At 41.9% G+C, this 19,442-nt stretch overlaps 1 protein-coding gene across 1 annotated transcript; it reads right to left on the bottom strand.

Annotated features, from left to right (window-relative positions):
• Nucleotides 1-8,832: 8,832 nt before the first annotated feature.
• Nucleotides 8,833-12,013, bottom strand: calm2a (calmodulin 2a (phosphorylase kinase, delta)). Its single transcript, XM_034184239.1, has 6 exons — nucleotides 11,884-12,013; nucleotides 11,152-11,182; nucleotides 9,942-10,085; nucleotides 9,743-9,849; nucleotides 9,540-9,675; nucleotides 8,833-9,466 (listed from the first exon to the last, which is right to left on the bottom strand). Exons 1-6 carry the CDS (start codon nucleotides 11,884-11,886, stop codon nucleotides 9,438-9,440), a joined length of 450 nt encoding a protein of 149 aa, XP_034040130.1. The 5' UTR covers nucleotides 11,887-12,013; the 3' UTR covers nucleotides 8,833-9,437.
• Between the last annotated feature and the right edge of the window lie 7,429 nt (nucleotides 12,014-19,442).

Raw genomic sequence — 19,442 nt, 5'->3', positions numbered from 1 at the left:
CGCACACAGGATCTGCACAAAATATTGCTCATATACTACTTACTGCAATCCATCCGCACGCTCGAAGAATTGATCAAAACATATTTTCTGCGCACTTAAACCCTTCAGTCTGGGTATGAAGAACATCATTTCACTGATTTTGAAGTAACTCAAAAGTATTCAGATTTCACTCTGCAAGTAATTCAAAGGTGTTCCGATTGTCTTGTATTTTGTATTCAGTACCTGATTACAATTACAAGTAATCCTACGAAACTCTGCCAGGACAATATCTGTAACCTTAGGTACCTGCCAATACTCATGCCAATCCAATACCTTTTCCCCCTCTCTTAAAACTCCTAAACTCTTAAGCTTATTCTATTAACTCTTAATGTTTGCCAGCCTAGACATCGAACAAAACATCACCTGAAATTGTGAAACAAATATTCTAGCCCACAACATGACCCAGATGTAAAATAGAAGTCTGGAAGGGGATTGGTTGGTTTTATTTCTGGTATCCATTCCAGTAATTCTGGTCAATAACAGACTGATATGAATCCACTGATAGGGATGTAGTTCATACAGTTAAGTTCTGTCAACCTTGGCGAAAGGTTGGGACTACAGTATTTTCAATTTTTTGTCCAGATGAAGGGGAGCTCACATACTTCAAAAGTATTATTAACATTGAAAAATAGGTGGTGTTAATGATAAGTCAAGTCTGGCCTTAAACAGCTGCCAGTACAGAGTGGAGCCAATTAATATTTTGGTTGTAAACCACTGTCACCATGGGCACAATTTGGTGAGGGATAGGGGGGACATGTCCCCCCCACCTTTTCAATCAGGGGGAACAGAATATGGTGTGTGTGCCCCCCCCCCCCCACCTTCTGACATATATGTGTGTACTTGAAACATGCTATGCCAGTCTTATGTGCAAAACCATGTCAGAATAGTATCTTTGTTTCTGTAAGTTTGTATTTTTAGCAGCATTGACTTGTTTACAACACCTGTTTTTTGTTTGTCACATTCGGAATTTTCTGGGACTGCATTTGCCCAGATTTGAAACCAAAAATAGTTGCCTCTAGGGACTAGTGTCTACACATAAGTATCAATGGACCATATGCTGATTTACTAAATTCTGAAAGTTAGAAAAGGAATTCAGAAAAGCTATCTGGGACCTCAGAAAGCCCATCTGCAATTATTGCTTGATCTCCAAAATCAGTCTATGCAAGCGAAATTATGTTCAGTATGAGTGTTGTCATTAGGGCCACTTTGAAAATTAAATTCATGATAAGTAATTTATCCTAAACTTATGATCTGTTGTTTTTTCAAACTTATGCAAAAACAAATCTTGAGGAAAAAAAATACAGTATGCGATAGTTAATAATTATTAAGAGCCTGTTCTTTCATATTTATGAATACATTTTACCACATTGCAGTTGCTTTTTTAATGAGAACTCAACCTATCATTCTTTTTGAGTTCTACACATGTGGTGATACCTTATTTACACCAGGATGTTAATAAAATCAATGCTGGTTATTCTCAGAATAAAGTACTTATATCCACAGTTTCAAATTGCATAAGTCAAATGGTGTCCACTTTATGATCTTCTCAAAACATTAAAATTACTGTTCTGGATGCTCAGAATGCATCTGAGCTTATCTAGAAACCGTTGGCGGCCCCCAGACCCCCGGCCTACAGGCTTCAGCTCTGCAGGCCTCACATTTTGTCCCCCCCAATTTCTAGTTCTAAATTGCACCCTTGACTGTCACAACACATTCTGAAAAGATCTGAAGTACAAACCATTATATTTGGACTTGAGCTGCAAAAATCAACAATGTATTTCTTTAGCATTATTCATGAGTTACGTCTCTGTAATGAGGAGAGATATCTGAGGAGAGATTTGTTCAGAGAAATAAAAAGGAACATTATTGGTTTACTTTTGATGATCAATTACTTCAGTTTCATGAAGCAGTGGAAAACAGACGCCACAGAGATCATCATAAGAAGTGACAATCGCACCGTAGGAGTGAAAGTGTGACATTTGGACTTGTTGCTGGGTTACACAAAGCAACAGCCAAGAATCCATGTTGACACTTCTTGGAAAGGCAGGCACATGTGACCTGATTGTGCTCGAGGACACAGACAGCAAAGCTGCTGTTGATGATTTTTTTCATAATAGTACACAATAACGGCTTTGTTTTAAAGCAATTTTATGTCGCTACTTTATGTTATAATAGCAGCTTCAAAATTACTTTATTGGCACATTGACTTGTAATTGGGAGAATAGTGCCTGTGTTCCCACACCGTGGGTACATTTATTGTACGGTGTAATTTTGATCGAATCTACCCCGAGAAGTTCGCAACACTTTACGGCACTACATCATACACCACAAGCTAAGTCTTCAACGCTCGTCTGTATTATAGTTGCGGTAAGAAGTCTTCCTCATTCACTTGTCCCATGCAGCAGTACAAGACCAACAAGATCATTGGTCTTCAGCAAGCCATTCGGTTGTTAAGTGTGAGGTAACACATCACGTGATTTTCAACTTCCGGGTCCAAACAAAAAAAAAAAATGCACGCTTTGTCAGCTGTTTGTAGTCGTTGGTCATCTGCATCAGCTGAGCTTCTTTTGAAGCTAAGACCTCACAGGCAGAGTTCCCGGTGTAACAGTATATCTTCCCCCCCGGAGGGGAAGTTATCCAGGGGGAAGATAAACTGTTACACCAGAACTTTGGATGCTCAATACTTGGCCCAGATTCACCAACAAAGTGCTTGGAATAGATGTATTTGTCCTTCTTGACATGTTTGTGGGAGAAATTTGGTCGACAACAAGCACGATTCGAGTCCACCACTTGTATTTCTCAGTGGTTTCAAAGACGGGATAAAGTTTATTCCTTCCATGTAATCCTTTGTGGGTGTCTTGAATCGCTCCACATCCAACACAGGCCATAGCTACGGTGCTTTGTTGCCACTGTTTTTAGTTTGAAGGTCTATTCCGCGGAAAATAAAATGAAAAAGTCGACTTGGTCCTTTTAGATGGAGGGAGAAGTTCAGTGCGGGTTTCTCCTCCTTCAGTCATGATGCAGAGCTAGCTAATGTTAGCTGCCTGTTTGTAAACAGAGACAGAGGTGTGCGCTAGGGGGAAGGGCGGCAGAGGCCACATCTGCTCTGCCTGTCAAGAATTCTCATAACCCGCTCATACCGTAGGGACGATATAATGGAAAATTTTAGTGGTTTTAATACCGTGGCTTTTTCATACCACGGTATACCGTGAAACCGGTTATTGGCCCATGTCTAGTGAGGATAGACCCAGAGTGCAAATTAAGGGGGAGATCAGCTCCATTTACTAAGACATGGGCTCCCCCGAAAACATAATTTGTGAATTTTTTAGGGTTTTTTGAAAAATATCATCAATATGCTATTTTACCAAGTATGTCTGGTTTTCTGTATTGTCATCATCATGCATCACATAAAATTATGATATTCTAATTAAATCAGGTTCGTCCCATTGAGATTAAGATCTCTTTTGCAAGGGAGACCTGGATAATTATGAAGTTTCCAATTCACCTAACCTACATGTCTTTAAACGTGGGAGGAAACCAGAACACCCAGAGGAAACCCACGCAAACACGGGGAGAACACTCTACACAGAAAGGCCACAGGTGAGAATCAATCCTATGACCTTCTTGCTGTGAGGCAACAGTGCTAACCACTAATCCATTTTGTTGCTGATGTATGATTGATGCTCAAGGGTGATTTATCACTAATTCACTTTCATAAAGATGCCAGCAGGGATGCTGTTCTTGCCATCACCACTGAACCATGAGGGCACTGGTGGCAGCACTGGTTTGTCGCCAGCCTGGACTGTTTTTCTTGGTGTTTCCAATCTTCGTGCATGTGTGTGTTGTGGCTCGTTTGTTGCTGTGTGGCCCTCACACTTGACTGTCAGTTACCATTCTTGATGAGGGCACGATCCCTTGTAAGTAGCCCGGCATGCTCTGTTTTTGATGTGACGCTCATGATTGTGTGTTTATAGGCTGTTCTGGTACTTAATGTGTGGTTGTTGTTCTGAGAAAATACAGAATGTGGTACATCAGTCTGCAGAGTAATATACACGTTATGTGTAATAACATAAAGCAAATTGACTTGCAGGGTTCCAGCTATGATGTCTCTTTGCATGCCCAGTCAGGCCTCTGTTTGAGGCATACACAATAAAAACATCTTCAAGGTACGGTACAGTTTGCACTCATTCATATACCTCATGTACAATAGCAGAGCGGCGCCACGACGAAGAGGCGCGGTCAGAGGAACTGTGAAATACTGGTGAGTCACTATTAATAATTTCTTACGTGTCCAACCTCGTAGGTTGATTGTTAAAGTTAAATTAGTTAGTTCTAAAAGCCATCATAATTATTTATAGGAAAACGTTCTATTTTTTTCTACTAAAGTTTGAACTTTGAGTGTTTACACAAGACAGAAAAGTGAGAAAATGTTAATGCCTGTTTGAGAAAAGTGTATAAAGTGTGTAGTGAGGAGTTTTACAGAGCACAATGCTCTGTTAAAAAAAAAAAGAAGCATGCAAAATTGCACTAAAAAAATCTGCGAAACTGCGAGGCGAAAGGGAGTTGTTACATTCTAAAATAACCCGCGATAGGCGAAATCCGCGAAGTCGTCAGCGTTATTTTTTACAATTATTATAGATGTTTAAGGCTGTAAAAATAGAACGTTTTCCTATAAATAATTATGATGGCTTTTAGAACTAACAAATTTAATTTTAACGATCAACCTACGAGGTTGGACACGTAAGAAATTATTAATAGTGACTCACCAGTATTTCACAGTTACTCTGACCGCGCCTCTTCATCGTGGCGCTGCTCCGCTGTCCGGATTGGCTGATTACTCAGGTGGTATGAAAAATATTACCCATCCGCGAAAAGGGTGCCTTGCTGTTTATTCTTTAGTGTTTTATCCAATCATATTGGTGTATCATTTATAGGTATATGATAACTGATAATCTTGCCCCCCTGGATATCTTCCCCCTCACCCTGGAACCCCCCTCCCCATTCCTACAGGGCAACACTGATTAACCCAAACCTTGATAAGGCCCAATCAGGATAGAACAACCTTTAAACTCTATATTTCATGGATGTTTTATGGTCCCAGATGAAGCACTTTGATTGATGGTAAATGATATTGGTATTTTGTATGTATGTATCTATAGCTGTCAACAACAGTAATATTTCCTATTCTGAAGTATCTTTAAACCCCCCTTCCAAATATACTCTACAAATATATGGACCTGATTGACAACCTGAAATATGTGACGTGATGGAAAATACTCCAAATTAGTTTTGCATAAAATATCCACAGTGTATGTATAGAACACACAGTACCATACCATCTTTATATATAAAGCACTTTACTACAACCAAAGTGCTGTACACTAAAACATACAGTTAAAACATTAAGACATATATCTAAACAAGTTAATAAATAAATATAGTGCACACACACACACATACGCACAGACACAATAGTATGCAAAGAAACATATGTTTAAGAAACATAATGAAAATGAGGGGCCTATAATGTCTGCCACCTTTCTCACATCTCTTTTGTACAAACTAGGTCATGAATATAAAGAGTGGAAGATAGAAATCAACACAATAATATAAATTCAGCATGAAACTGACAAACATGATTATTTGAAACAGTGTGATTCTCAATGGAAGAGGAGCTCAGCAGGGGAAGAATAAACAAAGATATCATAAAGATATCAATAAATCATTTTTATCCACTGGGGCTATAATCTGATGTTTAACTGAATTTAGGTGACATTTGACCTCAAGTGAAACACTGAAGGTCAAGGTCAATCACTTCTCCCAGGTGATAGGCCTTGCTTATAAGCAAGGCCTATCACTATGTGCATGCCAAATTTGGAGGCAAATGTTCAAAAATTGTGACCAGGAAAGTTGTTTAGTTGAATTTAGTGTTTGACCTTCTTGTGACCTTGACCACTGATCTTGAGGTTGACCCTTTTGTGTACTGAAAGGTACCTTGCTAGCGCTGCTATCTGTGAAATTGCAAGAGTCTGTGATGTAAGCTGTGTGCTGCACAGCAAGTTAAAGGTGAAAAATGCAATGATTGCAATGGAAAATCACTAAGGGCCCTTGGGCAAGGTCTTTAATCCCCTATTGCTCCCGGTGTGTAGTGAGCGCCTTGTATGGCAACACCCTGACATCGGGGTGAATGTCAGGCATTATTGTAAAGCACTTTGAGCGTCTGATGCAGATGGAAAAGTGCTATATAATGCAGTCCATTTACATACTGACAAACATATCTTGCAGAACTTCATTTTCGACAAGATTTTGGGGGGAGGGGAGATCTCCATGGTGGCGGTGGCGGGGTTAAGATATCCTAGGACAACTTCCCGGGGAGATATCCTAGGCAACCGAGTCAATAGGTTGAAAACATCACCGGAGCTGTCGTTTTATAGATTCCCAGCTGATGACAAACACAAACAGAAGTTGCTACAACTGATCAGGTAGGCCCCCCACCCTGAACTTTTTGTTTTGATTGCTGACACTGTAGCGGCTGTACGGACCATTTATGAAATGAATCTCGTCAATTTACGTAACCATAAGTGTTTTTTTTGGACCCGGTGTCGCAGACCGAACAGTCCGCCCCTAAAAATTGGTCCGCCTTTTGCATCTGCACATGCGTCATTTCAGACCACAGCAGCACCCAAAGCAATCAAATGGATTAATGGGATTATTAACCATCAGATGATAAAGGTAAAACCTCTTAAATCATTCAAAAGTGAGATTTAAGCAGAAATGAGGCCGTTTTAAGCAGAAACTTGATGAAATTCCGTGACGCTTTGAAATGACCAACGCACAGTGAATGCATCAGCTAGCAGCTCGTTTAGCCGCAGCGCTCTGATAGCTTCCACCACCTTTTATGATGAAATAATGCTGAATATATGTGGAAATGATTGTTGTACAAAAGCTTCAGATATCTGTCGCTGAGATAGATGACTGGAGTGCAGTTTGAAGCAGAAATGAGGCTTTAATCCGTGAACCGCGTCATCGGGGGAGCCGATTTTTAGGGGGACCGTTCGGTTGGCAACATCCGAAACAGATTTATCATGTAATGCGTTATGTCAGAGCTTAACAGTCCCATAAGAACAAGCTAACTCAGTGTTCTCAGTGTGTCCATCATGGCAGAGATCAAAGCAGTGCTAACAGAGGAAGCTAAAAACAGAAAAAGGAGTGTATGCAAAAGGCCGGAGACGGGCATAAATCTTTTACTCTGTGAGAACTACATCTCAAAATAAAGACAATAAACCAATGTGTAGCAGCAGATAAGTCTCCCCATGAAGACAGCCATACATGAATTCTGTGAATTCACAGAATCATACGCTCCAGAAACAGGAAATTGTAAAGATGGGAAGAGAAACATGGGAAGGAACGTCACAGGAGACTCAGAGCTGGCACTCGTAATATTGGCTACTTGCTACAGAACATCATGTTGTATTTGGCTGTGTGACCAAATTCTTGGTACGCTAATATTTAATCACAAGTTAATTCTGCAAACCAGGGCTTGCCCATAAGCATTTATGCTGTAACCATCAGTGTGAATAAGATGAGCAGAGCAACTCCACCTGAAGAGGGATGCTAGTCTGATGCTTGGTTACTTTCCCCAGACGACGACGGACCCGTTTACAGCAAACAATGCAGATGAAATCTTTTATCCAAGGGCAGCGACAAGGACTCTACTCCAGCGATATACACACTGGACACAGCAATAAGTTAACTGCTGGACTGATGACACTTGAACCTGTGATAACTGGTCATGTCAGGATAAACACCAGTCATGTCAATCATGCTAAAAACTGAGGGCTGTCTTGGAAATACCAACTTCACCATGTAGATAGAAAGTCAATCCGGCTTTGCTGTCAGTACAAACCAGAGGCTCACCCCTTTTGTGTATTGCACATTTTTGTGATGCTCTAGATTAGGGGTCTTCCACTCCAGTACTCAAGGGTCATGTTCTACAGTGCTGCTAATGACCTCATTGACTCAGGTGTGTTGAAGCAGATACCTGAAAGTCGCAGGACATCAGCCCTCAAAGACTGGAGTTGAAGATGCCTGCTCTAGATGTTAAAAACCATCTAAGGACTCCTCAGGGATAAAAATGCATGGCTGATTAAACTCCAGTTGAGAAAGCTCCCACTAGCAGCCCAAACCATCACATTTTCGACAAAACAGTCTGGAATTTCCACAAATCGCAGTTGACCTCAACATCCAGTGCTAGCACAAAAAAAAAAGAAGTAGGCAGTGCAGAGATCCACAATAGAGCTTTATTTCATTCAAAATAACAGTATCTTTTTAACAAACTCAAAAACCAGATTAAAAATAAGTACACCCCTTCTACCTTTCTGATGTATGTTCATCTGCACCTTGTGACTGGGAGCAAACGACATTTAAGACGTGGCAGCCAGTTCGTAGCCAGTGCTGTGCAAACGCACATGGCCCATGTGCCGTCTGTAGCAGAGCCAGACAGCACAAGGCTCCTCTAATGTTGAGTACCATCTTGTGCACTTCAAAATAGAAGCCTTTGATCCCACTCAGTGCTTTTATTTTAATGACAATACAGATTTCATCTGAACTTATCCCAACATTAAGAGGCATTGGCTGATGCTCCTCACTGCTTCCGGGAATCAACAGGAGACACTTTTAATCTTAAAATGGTTAACATTTCAGGCATTACCAGTGACGAGGAAAAAAATTTTCAAATAGTGTATTCATAAACCAAGAATCTAGTACAACTGAGAAAACATGACAATTTTCCAATCCGGGTAAATTGCAAATTTTATTGGAAAAAAAAAAATATACAACTTGGAATGGATTATTTGAGGCATGACCAGAGGCCAATAAGAAAAATAAGAGTGTGTAAAACATTAAAAAGCATGGTAAGAGTTATTTTCTGGTATATAGAACAGCAGATACAAAAAGTTTGTACGAGTACCTAGGAGATACACCCGTGTCATTTTTGCAGTAGTGCAATGCTGAGATTTTTCCATATATACTTTGTCCATAGTCCATGCAGAGTTATAAATTCCTCTACATCATTTCCATGCCAACAGTGTTGCCCAGTGACAACCAGCTGACAGGTTTCCAATGTCGCCATGCGTGGAAGGACCCAGAGCACACAAGACGGGAAGATTTTAAAGTTCTCCAGCTCCCAGGGGCCTCCACAGGCTTCTGGCTGTATGACTGTTCCGTCACTTCAAACCATGACAGCAAAAGAAAGGGACATGGGACAAGAGCCTATGCAGTTTACATGCAGTTCCTTTGGACAGCAGAAGGGGCAGGGACAAATGGGGCTATTAAGATTTTACAGATAAATTACACAAAGAAAAAAAGGCAAATTTATATACGAAATCTGTACAAGGCCTTCACTTTGCTGTCATCATTTGTACGAACTCTGCAAGAAGAGAAGGGGGGAGGGACTTAATATTGTGTAAACAAACAAAAATAACACTTTTTTTTCAACAAACCTTCATAGTTGACCTGTCCATCTCCATCAATATCTGCTTCTCTGATCATTTCATCCACCTCCTCATCAGTCAGCTTCTCCCCAAGGTTTGTCATCACGTGGCGCAGCTCAGCAGCACTGATGTATCCGTTGCCATCCTGAAAATCATTTTATTTAGTGAAGAGCACATATGACTGGACTATATGTACCACAGATGCCATTTACCTTGTCAAATACACGAAATGCTTCTCTGATCTCCTCCTCACTGTCTGTGTCCTTCATCTTCCTTGCCATCATGGTCAAAAACTCTGGAAAGTCTATCGTGCCATTACCTGAAGATATTAAACAAATACACTAATTAAGATTCCAGATGGTATATTCAGCCCATAAGACAACTTTTCTTTTATATAAAAACTGCGCTCACCGTCAGCATCAACTTCGTTGATCATGTCCTGCAACTCTGCCTCTGTGGGATTCTGGCCCAGAGAACGCATGACTGTGCCCAGTTCTTTGGTGGTGATGGTACCATCCCCATCCTTATCAAAGAGCGAAAATGCTTCTTTGAACTCTAATTCAAATGAATAAAAAAAGTCAGAATTCATTAGTAAAGCAGAGGTTACACCTTGAAGATCACATACTGGGTCTAGTGACTGGCACAATGACCTGTTGTAGCACAAGACTATTGCTAAACAACAATCATGTTGATTAGCATACAATTCAATGCCAGGACTGGAGCAAGTTTCTTCTGAGAGGCAAATCTGACAAGCCACTTAAAACAGAATTGGCTAAATACCCAGAGAGCATTACATCACTCATGTTGTAATTGTAAACTAGCTGCACCATAGTGACGAACCTGTTTTGAGTTTCAACAAGGATAGCAACTAGGCAACATGAGCAGAGAACAGGCTGTGTGATCGGTCAAGCCACGAGGCAGTGATGACACTTGTCAAGTGTGATAAGGCCAGCCACTAATGTGTTGTGGCATACAGCATCTTGTCTTCATTAAGCTACAACCTGCACAGTTCATTGGTTCAAGCACTCAGGGAAAAGCCTGCCATCTACAGGCATGACATTCAACATGGCCCATTAGATGAGTCACATTAACAACTGGCCCATTCACAAATAGTGCACCCTAATACGTTTGCAAGCAAAAGATTTACCCGATAAGAGCTGACACTATAAAATGCAGCAATAGCATGCAACCTGAGGCCTATGCTACATAACCCAAAATCACAGCTCAGATAGAGCTCAAAAAAAAAAAAAATCATGTTATATCAAGTATGTGATCACAGCTGTACTAGCTATGTTCTACAATTTCCTTCATTGCTCTTTGGAGAACTTGCAACAAAGCAACTCGGGGCATAGGGAACACACATTTTAGTCAAAATGTGTCTACAAACATGTCAGCCCACCCAGATTACACAGGAGTCAAAAACAAGCAGTTTCCCCATAAATGAGTTCTTTCCAGCTGCCATAAACAACCACTGCATCCATTCCAATTTAATGGACAACAGGCTGTCCCAGGGAACGCCTTAAAAGGCAAATGTATAAATCCAATGAGAAGGAAGCCAAGATCCATAAGGACACTTTTCAGGATATGAAGAAAAAAGGAGACCAAAGCTGAGACATCTTACCGGCAATCTGTTCCTCTGTCAGCTGATCAGCCTAGAGAGGAAAATAATAGTGAGTAAATAAAAAGTTGCTACATCTTAAGGGCTATGCGGAAATAGTGTTAAGTCTATATAACAGAGCGCTGTGATCCCGCCATGCTGACAGGAGACAGGCGTTCTGACTGACCGGCCGTCCTGCACTCACGGTCATTGAATTGCAAAACTAAAGCAATGTATAGACAGCAAAGAGGGCTTTTACTAAAACCAGCCTCTGGATTTGTCATACCCAGATGTTTAATGAGTAAACAGCTCCTATTTTGGGGGTAGTTTAGTAAAGAATGAAGGTACAGTTGGTTATGGGCGCCAAGCTAAGGGGCTCCGAGTGTCGCACAAATCCGCCCATCAACCAGCGCCGCCTGCCCAAAACAGAGCTGCATCTCTGCCATCAAAATGAACAGATTACCAAAATAACAGAAACACCACTAATTGGGATACTTAAAAAGACAATACACACAGTAGGTCCCCCCTCCCCTTCCATACAAAGACATTTTAGTATGTTCAGCGGTACAAGCTGGTCTTAACCACATGAATCTAATATTATAATTGCAATTACAACAATATAGTTAAGTAGTGCTTAATATACACCGCTAATACTGACTTCACTTCACAGACGAAAACAAATTTATGATAAATTAATTAATCCATGACAAATAAGGAACTACAGACCGTTAATTCAGGGGAATGAAAAATTCTTACCATTTCAACGTAGCAGCGTCAGCTGTTTAACAATAAATTCCGTCAAAAGGCAAAATAAATAAATAAACCCCACAACACAATCTCAACAAGCTCACAACCTCTTTGAAAGCAGTGAGCGAGAAGCAACTGGACGCGCCTTTAACAGCTATTCTTAAACCCCTCCTCTTATACATATCACGCCGCCGACTTCCCTTTTCCTCAATCTTTAAATTAATCGAAAATAAATTTCTAGAAAATACTAACCGCACGGGAAAAAAAAACCAATACCGACACAGAATATCTGCGCTCGACCGCCACTCGGTTTTACAGCTCGATATCCGACTTTACTGTGTATATCTTTGGCGCTCTACATAACGGCGCATGAATACTTTCTGCTAGTCTGCGACGCGACACACAACGTCCCTGAAAGAAACGGCGCTCTGTGATTGGTGCGTTTGTACCTGCAATGCGTCACTCCCTTAGTCTGCGCTGCCGCTGCATCTGGTCCATAGACATCCAGTCAGCTTGTTGCACGCTGTGTGTACGTTTGTGCATCGTCTTTAGGGAGGCTCACCAAGCTAGTTTTGATAAGCAATGATATTTTAATCATTTGTAACGTGGGTGTTGTTGACCTCCTTTGTTTTTGCTTGAATTGATACATTTCAGTGCTGCGCTTTGCTCAAATATGACCAAACCGTTTATGTGCATGTGAGTGAGTGCATTTCATGAGCATATTGATACTCATGCTATTCACAGGTTGTGGTTAAGAAGAGTTCATGTGACCTGTCAGCTATGGAGTCATTTCAGATTTCGTGTTGGGTGCAATGATCCACGGCGTGGTCGAGGTGTTTGAGGGTCATGAAGAATCAGATGTGGGGTAATGCGACTGGGACAGTAGCAGGCGTCGCTGTCAGACGGCGGGATTCTCGGGCCTAACTGCGCTGCCGTGCACGGGAGTAGTATCTCACGAGTGTGCCCCTTACACCCAAATGTCACACTTCCAAAAAGCTCTTGCAGTTGTAGCCAAAAGTGGTCACTGTCTGCACAGGCATCACTACGTAAGTTTGATGTGATCACATGATTTACAGCACACCGGAGTTGTTTAATTCAAACTGGTTTGCATGCTCCAGGTTTTTTTTTTTTTTTTTTGCAAATTATGTCATGCCAAAAGAGACAGTGCAAAGGCCTAAATCTGTCACAACAACCAGATCAGTCGGAGTAGGCGCGTGAACGGCTGTACGTTGAGGCACCATATGTTTCTGCCCTTCTGGGTCAACACGCAGAAACTTAAGTGGCCCGAAATACTTATTTAAACGTCTGCCGGGCTTCACACTTTTTTTGGCATTATTATGCAACACCTATCTTAAATCACTCCAATAAAGGACCTGTTTAGAGAAGACTGTTTATTATCGGGCCATAAACGGGTGCATGTGTGGATTAGCATTCTTCTGTGTACCTTTACTCAACTTCTACCGTTCTTCTCCCAGTATGCACAATCAGCCGTTTCATTGGATTACGGCGTGTTCTTGGTCATTTAAAGTAGGAGGTTTGACATCATATAGGAGACCATGAGACGTGACTTAGTAGTCTGTAAAATCTGATACCAGCCTGCATGATGTAATCCTAGAAGTATTTGTTGACAACATAGATGACAATACGGTATGAGTTTCACTATTGTTTTTGCATTATGTATGACTAGGTGTTAACTCCTGTATGTACCATTACTTTCTTGTGTGCACTCGCATATACACCCGGTATGGTCAAACCTTTCAGTCCTGTTATTTTAACCCTTCTTATCAGTTTCTGTAAATATGTAACTGCCTCACATAATGGTTCCTTATCAGATACAGCTCAACCCAGAACATTTTTATAAACACTGGTTTTTGTTTCCATGCCATGGGGGTCAAGGGTTATTTTGGATTGGTATGGGCAAGGCTGAACTTGCTTATTCTTTGTTAACGCAACAATTCAGTGACTCCTGGCGACTGCAGCTATTATTGTCCCCTTAGCAACAACAGCTACCATGTAGGTGATTTTTGGCCAACGGGTTGTGTTGGCACATGGGCAGTGAGGGAGTACTATGCAGTGTGGTCTGTTAAAGCAAAGATGAAAATGAGGCTTACTGGCACTCCAATGGGTGCCATAAAACCTGGTGACAAATATGAGAAGATGTTTACCTGTGTAACTAAAAGACGCGGACAGCATGATTAATGAATGAGCCTTTGTAATGCACCTGCTGGTAACGTGCCAAGCTAAGAGATCACCTATCATGAAGCAGAATGGCTGTTGTGTGTCAATGATGCAAAGCTAGTACTGCTATTATTGAAGTAGCTTTAGCATTCTGCAAGTACTGTATGTCGGTGCATGTAGCTCCGCGTCTGTGTTTGAGCACTATATTCATATATGTGAATTCAGCCTGTGCGCACATGCTGCCGAATGTGTAAACTTGAGTGTTGATGGTAAATATGGCCAGAAAAGGTTGTGTTTATGCAGGCATGTATTTTTTTATGAGCTACAGGCAATTTGGGCTCGATCCAACAAGCCTCCGACGAGCATTCCTGATAGCCAGTAATGTTTCCCAGCACAAGCCGGCCAAAGGTCTGGCTTAGTCAGTGGCCAAAAGTTGACGACATACAGACGTCCAATCGTTGTAAGCGTGAATGGTTTTATAGACATGCAATAAGGGCTTTAGCAGCGTAAGGTCCAACAGGCTAGCTGCACAAGAGCCAATCCCATTGGTATGCCGGCCTATCTGTTACTGAGCAATGACTTGTTTTCTAAAATTACATCACGAGGCAGAAATGATTAATGGCCCGGAGGATTTGGTCGAGCCTGCCATTCCCTGCCTTTTTCAATCATGTTGTGGTGAAATGGATATAGTATTTAAGCATGCACTTAGTTTTCTATCCCCCTAACGTGTTGCATTTGTTTGGCCTCGCATTAGATCCTCAACTGTGTCTAAACCTGCACGTGTCACTTGTATAATATGACGGGATCAAAGGGACAAAACCATTTACTGGCTGTCAAACAGAATCCCTGCTGTTGAAATTCGCTCTCTCACTTTTCATTCTGCCTGCCGGCCCCTGCCTGGTTTTGTCTCCATATGTCTGTCTCTCGCTGTCCCTCCTTTCCTCCCTCGCTGGCTTGCCTCCAGGTTGTCTGCTGCAGTCAGAGTGGAGCTGGAGTTCAAACACTGCAGCCTTCAGCAGCACATGAAACAATGATACTTGGAACCTTCTAGAAGTGTGCCACTTCAAAGCACTCTCGCCAAGGTGATTTCATCTGCAGTTGCTGTTTTTCCGGTTCTGATGAGTCCTGGAGAAATGTGGTTTTGCGTTGCACAGGTGTCAAGAAGAAGACTTCCTCTTGAATGTAACTCATTCCAGAAATGTTCACTGCAAATTCCCCATGTCGTATGGTGTATTCTGTGTATTTTCTAAAGGAGGAAGGAGAGAGATACCACAGCCGTTACGCAAGAGCAGTTTAGTGCATGGGTTTGTATGCATAACCACAATAAGGAAGAGGCAGGGGGAAGAAAGTTTTGCGGTGCCTCGTCCTTGACCCTGATTGACGCTCAGACCAGGCCTGTCTCTGCAGTGGCAGAGACCTGCAGGGTTGCCTTACACTGCACCCTGCACCCTGCGCTCCTCTCAGATGATCTCATTCTGCAGGAGGCCGTGGACTTCACCGCATGCTGAGGCCGCTTTCAGCTGGAGGCTGCAGAGCGGCTCTTTAGTCGCTGCTTTACATGTTTTTGAGTGTGTTGCACTTCTGCTTAAAGCATACTCGTCAACAAAATGTGACTGATCTGCCTTGTGTGAAAGGCTCAGCTGCGACACCTGGTGGCTGGCCATGAGATTGCAGGTGTTTGAAAGACAACCCGTTGAGCTGGACTGATATGGTAAAAGTAATTTCTTCTACAGTATCTCACACACAAGCACTCATCTTCAACCGCTTATCTAAGATCAGGTCACAGGGAGCTGGAGCCTATAGGGCAGTCATAGGCATGAGGCGGGCACACCCTGGACAGAACGCCAGTCTGTCACAGGCCACAAATAGACAAACACATTTCCTCCTACAATATCAGTGAAATTAAATGATAGACTTAGTAAGCCGACCTAAATTTAAAATCTGATGTTCACATGTAGGCATTATCCACCTTAAGGTTAACAGCGAGTGTGTTTTTTTTTTTTTTTACTTTTATTCTTTTTTAAACTAGAAGTAGACAGTGTATTCAGAAGCAGTAATTTGTTACTTTTGCTGTGTTTAGAAGCAGAAGCAGTGTGATTTCAGAGTTCGCAATGTGAATTTTTCAACCCTGTCTTGAAGAAAATGAGGATGGATACATGAACATTTCCAAGTCAAACACCAAGTCATTACTTCACCCCTGGAGGGGGAGTGAAGTATTGTTTTTTTGTGGCTCTGTGTGTGTGTGTGTGTGTGTGTGTGTGTGTGTGTGTGTGTGTGTGTGTGTGTGTGTGTGTGTGTGTGTGTGTGTGTGTGTGTGTGTGTGTGTGTGTGTGTGTGCTTCCACATTCAACCATACCTGCAGTGAAGTGTTGAACTGATCAACAGGTTGGAAGGAAGACGTTGCATCACAATTTTGGCTCTCTGTTGGGACTGTTTACACAGAGACTGCTACCTGCTGCTTTGGACTTTGAACTAACAGTCTTTTTCAAGACTTTTTTACTTTTTTACCTTTTTACTTTTTTTTTTACTTTTTTACTGTGCTCCAACGCCTAAGGAAGACCTCTAACGGTCGAAACATCGCGACGGAGCACTTTTATCAGCTAACTTTCATCAGCTTGCCAACGCTTTCGTTTTTATTTTTTTTAGCACTGTTGTCGTGCGTTACCTGTGCTGCTCCACAGCGTGTTTAGTTGATTTTTATTTTATTTTAGCACCGTTGTCGTGCGTTCGCCGTTGTCGTGCGTTACCTGTGCTGCTTCATGGCCTGTTTGGTGCCTAAATTATTTACACATTATTCACTTTGTGTGTTTTTAGGAATCCGCTAGGTTGCGTAGCTACTAGCTCTTAGCCGATTTAGCATGGCGGCTTCTCCTGTCTCTCCCGTACTTTTCTGCTCTGGGTGTGAAATGTTTAGTTATTCCTCGACCTCCTTTAGCAGTAACGGTACATGTAATAAGTGCAGCTTATTCGTAGCTTTGGAGGCCAGGCTGGGCGAATTGGAGACTCGGCTCCGCACCGTGGAAAATTCTACGGCTAGCCAGGCCCCTGTAGTCGGTGCGGACCAAGGTAGCTTAGCCGCCGTTAGTTCCCCCCTGGCAGATCCCGGGCAGTCGGGAAAGCAGGCTGACTGGGTGACTGTGAGGAGGAAGCGTAGCCCTAAACAGAAGCCCCGTGTACACCGTCAACCCGTTCACATCTCTAACCGTTTTTCCCCACTCGACGATACACTCGCCGAGGATCAAACTCTGGTTATTGGCGACTCTGTTTTGAGAAATGTGAAGTTAGCGACACCAGCAACCATAGTCAATTGTCTTCCGGGGGCCACAGCAGGCGACATCGAAGGACATTTGAAATTGCTGGCTAAGGCTAAGCGTAAATTTGGTAAGATTGTAATTCGCGTCGGCAGTAATGACACTCGGTTACGCCAATCGGAGGTCACTAAAATTAACATTAAATCGGTGTGTAACTTTGCAAAAACAATGTCGGACTCTGTTGTTTTCTCTGGGCCCCTCCCCAATCAGTCCGGGAGTGACATGTTTAGCCGCATGTTCTCCTTGAATTGCTGGCTGTCTGAGTGGTGTCCAAAAAATGAGGTGGGCTTCATAGATAATTGGCAAAGCTTCTGGGGAAAACCTGGTCTTGTTAGGAGAGACGGCATCCATCCCACTTTGGATGGAGCAGCTCTCATTTCTAGAAATCTGGCCAATTTTCTTGGATCCTCCAAACTGTGACTATCCAGCGTTGGGACCAGGAGGCAGAGCTGTGGTCTTATACACCTCTCTGCAGCTTCTCTCCCCCTGCCATCCCCTCATTACCCCATCCCCGTAGAGACGGTGCCTGCTCCCAGACCACCAATAACCAGCAAAAATCTATTTAAGCATAAAAATTCAAAAAGAAAAATAATATAGCACCTTCAACTGCACCACAGACTAAAACAGTTAAATGTGGTCTATTAAACATTAGGTCTCTCTCTTCTAAGTCCCTGTTGGTAAATGATATAATAATTGATCAACGTATTGATTTATTCTGCCTAACAGAAACCTGGTTACAGCAGGATGAATATGTTAGTTTAAATGAGTCAACACCCCCGAGTCACACTAACTGTCAGAATGCTCGTAGCACGGGCCGGGGCGGAGGATTAGCAGCAATCTTCCATTCCAGCTTATTAATTAATCAAAAACCTAGACAGAGCTTTAATTCATTTGAAAGCTTGTCTCTTAGGCTTGTCCATCCAAATTGGAAGTCCCAAAAACCAGTTTTATTTGTTATTATCTATCGTCCACCTGGTCGTTACTGTGAGTTTCTCTGTGAATTTTCAGACCTTTTGTCTGACTTAGTGCTTAGCTCAGATAAGATAATTATAGTGGGCGATTTTAACATCCACACAGATGCTGAGAATGACAGCCTCAACACTGCATTTAATCTATTATTAGACTCTATTGGCTTTGCTCAAAAAGTAAATGAGTCCACCCACCACTTTAATCATATCTTAGATCTTGTTCTGACTTATGGTATGGAAATAGAAGACTTAACAGTATTCCCTGAAAACTCCCTTCTGTCTGATCATTTTTTAATAACATTTACATTTACCCTGATGGACTACCCAGCAGTGGGGAATAAGTTTCATTACACTAGAAGTCTTTCAGAAAGCGCTGTAACTAGGTTTAAGGATATGATTCCTTCTTTATGTTCTCTAATGCCATATACCAACACAGAGCAGAGTAGCTACCTAAACTCTGTAAGTGAGATAGAGTATCTCGTCAATAGTTTTACATCCTCATTGAAGACAACTTTGGATGCTGTAGCTCCTCTGAAAAAGAGAGCTTTAAATCAGAAGTGTCTGACTCCGTGGTATAACTCACAAACTCGTAGCTTAAAGCAGATAACCCGTAAGTTGGAGAGGAAATGGCGTCTCACTAATTTAGAAGATCTTCACTTAGCCTGGAAAAAGAGTTTGTTGCTCTATAAAAAAGCCCTCCGTAAAGCTAGGACAACTTTCTACTCATCACTAATTGAAGAAAATAAGAACAACCCCAGGTTTCTTTTCAGCACTGTAGCCAGGCTGACAAAGAGTCAGAGCTCTATTGAGCTGAGTATTCCATTAACTTTAACTAGTAATGACTTCATGACTTTCTTTGCTAACAAAATTTTGACTATTAGAGAAAAAATTACTCATAACCATCCCAAAGATGTATCGTTATCTTTGGCTGCTTTCAGTGATGCCGGTATTTGGTTAGACTCTTTCTCTCCGATTGTTCTGAGTTATTTTCATTAGTTACTTCATCCAAACCATCAACATGTTTATTAGACCCCATTCCTGCCAGGCTGCTCAAGGAAGTCCTACCATTATTTAATGCTTCAATCTTAAATATGATCAATCTATCTTTGTT

Source organism: Thalassophryne amazonica, chromosome 13, assembly GCF_902500255.1.
Source record: "Thalassophryne amazonica chromosome 13, fThaAma1.1, whole genome shotgun sequence".
In the NCBI taxonomy this organism is placed as follows: Eukaryota; Metazoa; Chordata; class Actinopteri; order Batrachoidiformes; family Batrachoididae; genus Thalassophryne; species Thalassophryne amazonica.
The sequence above is the reverse complement of the archived record's forward strand: the minus strand, read 5'-3'. Positions and strand labels throughout refer to the sequence as shown.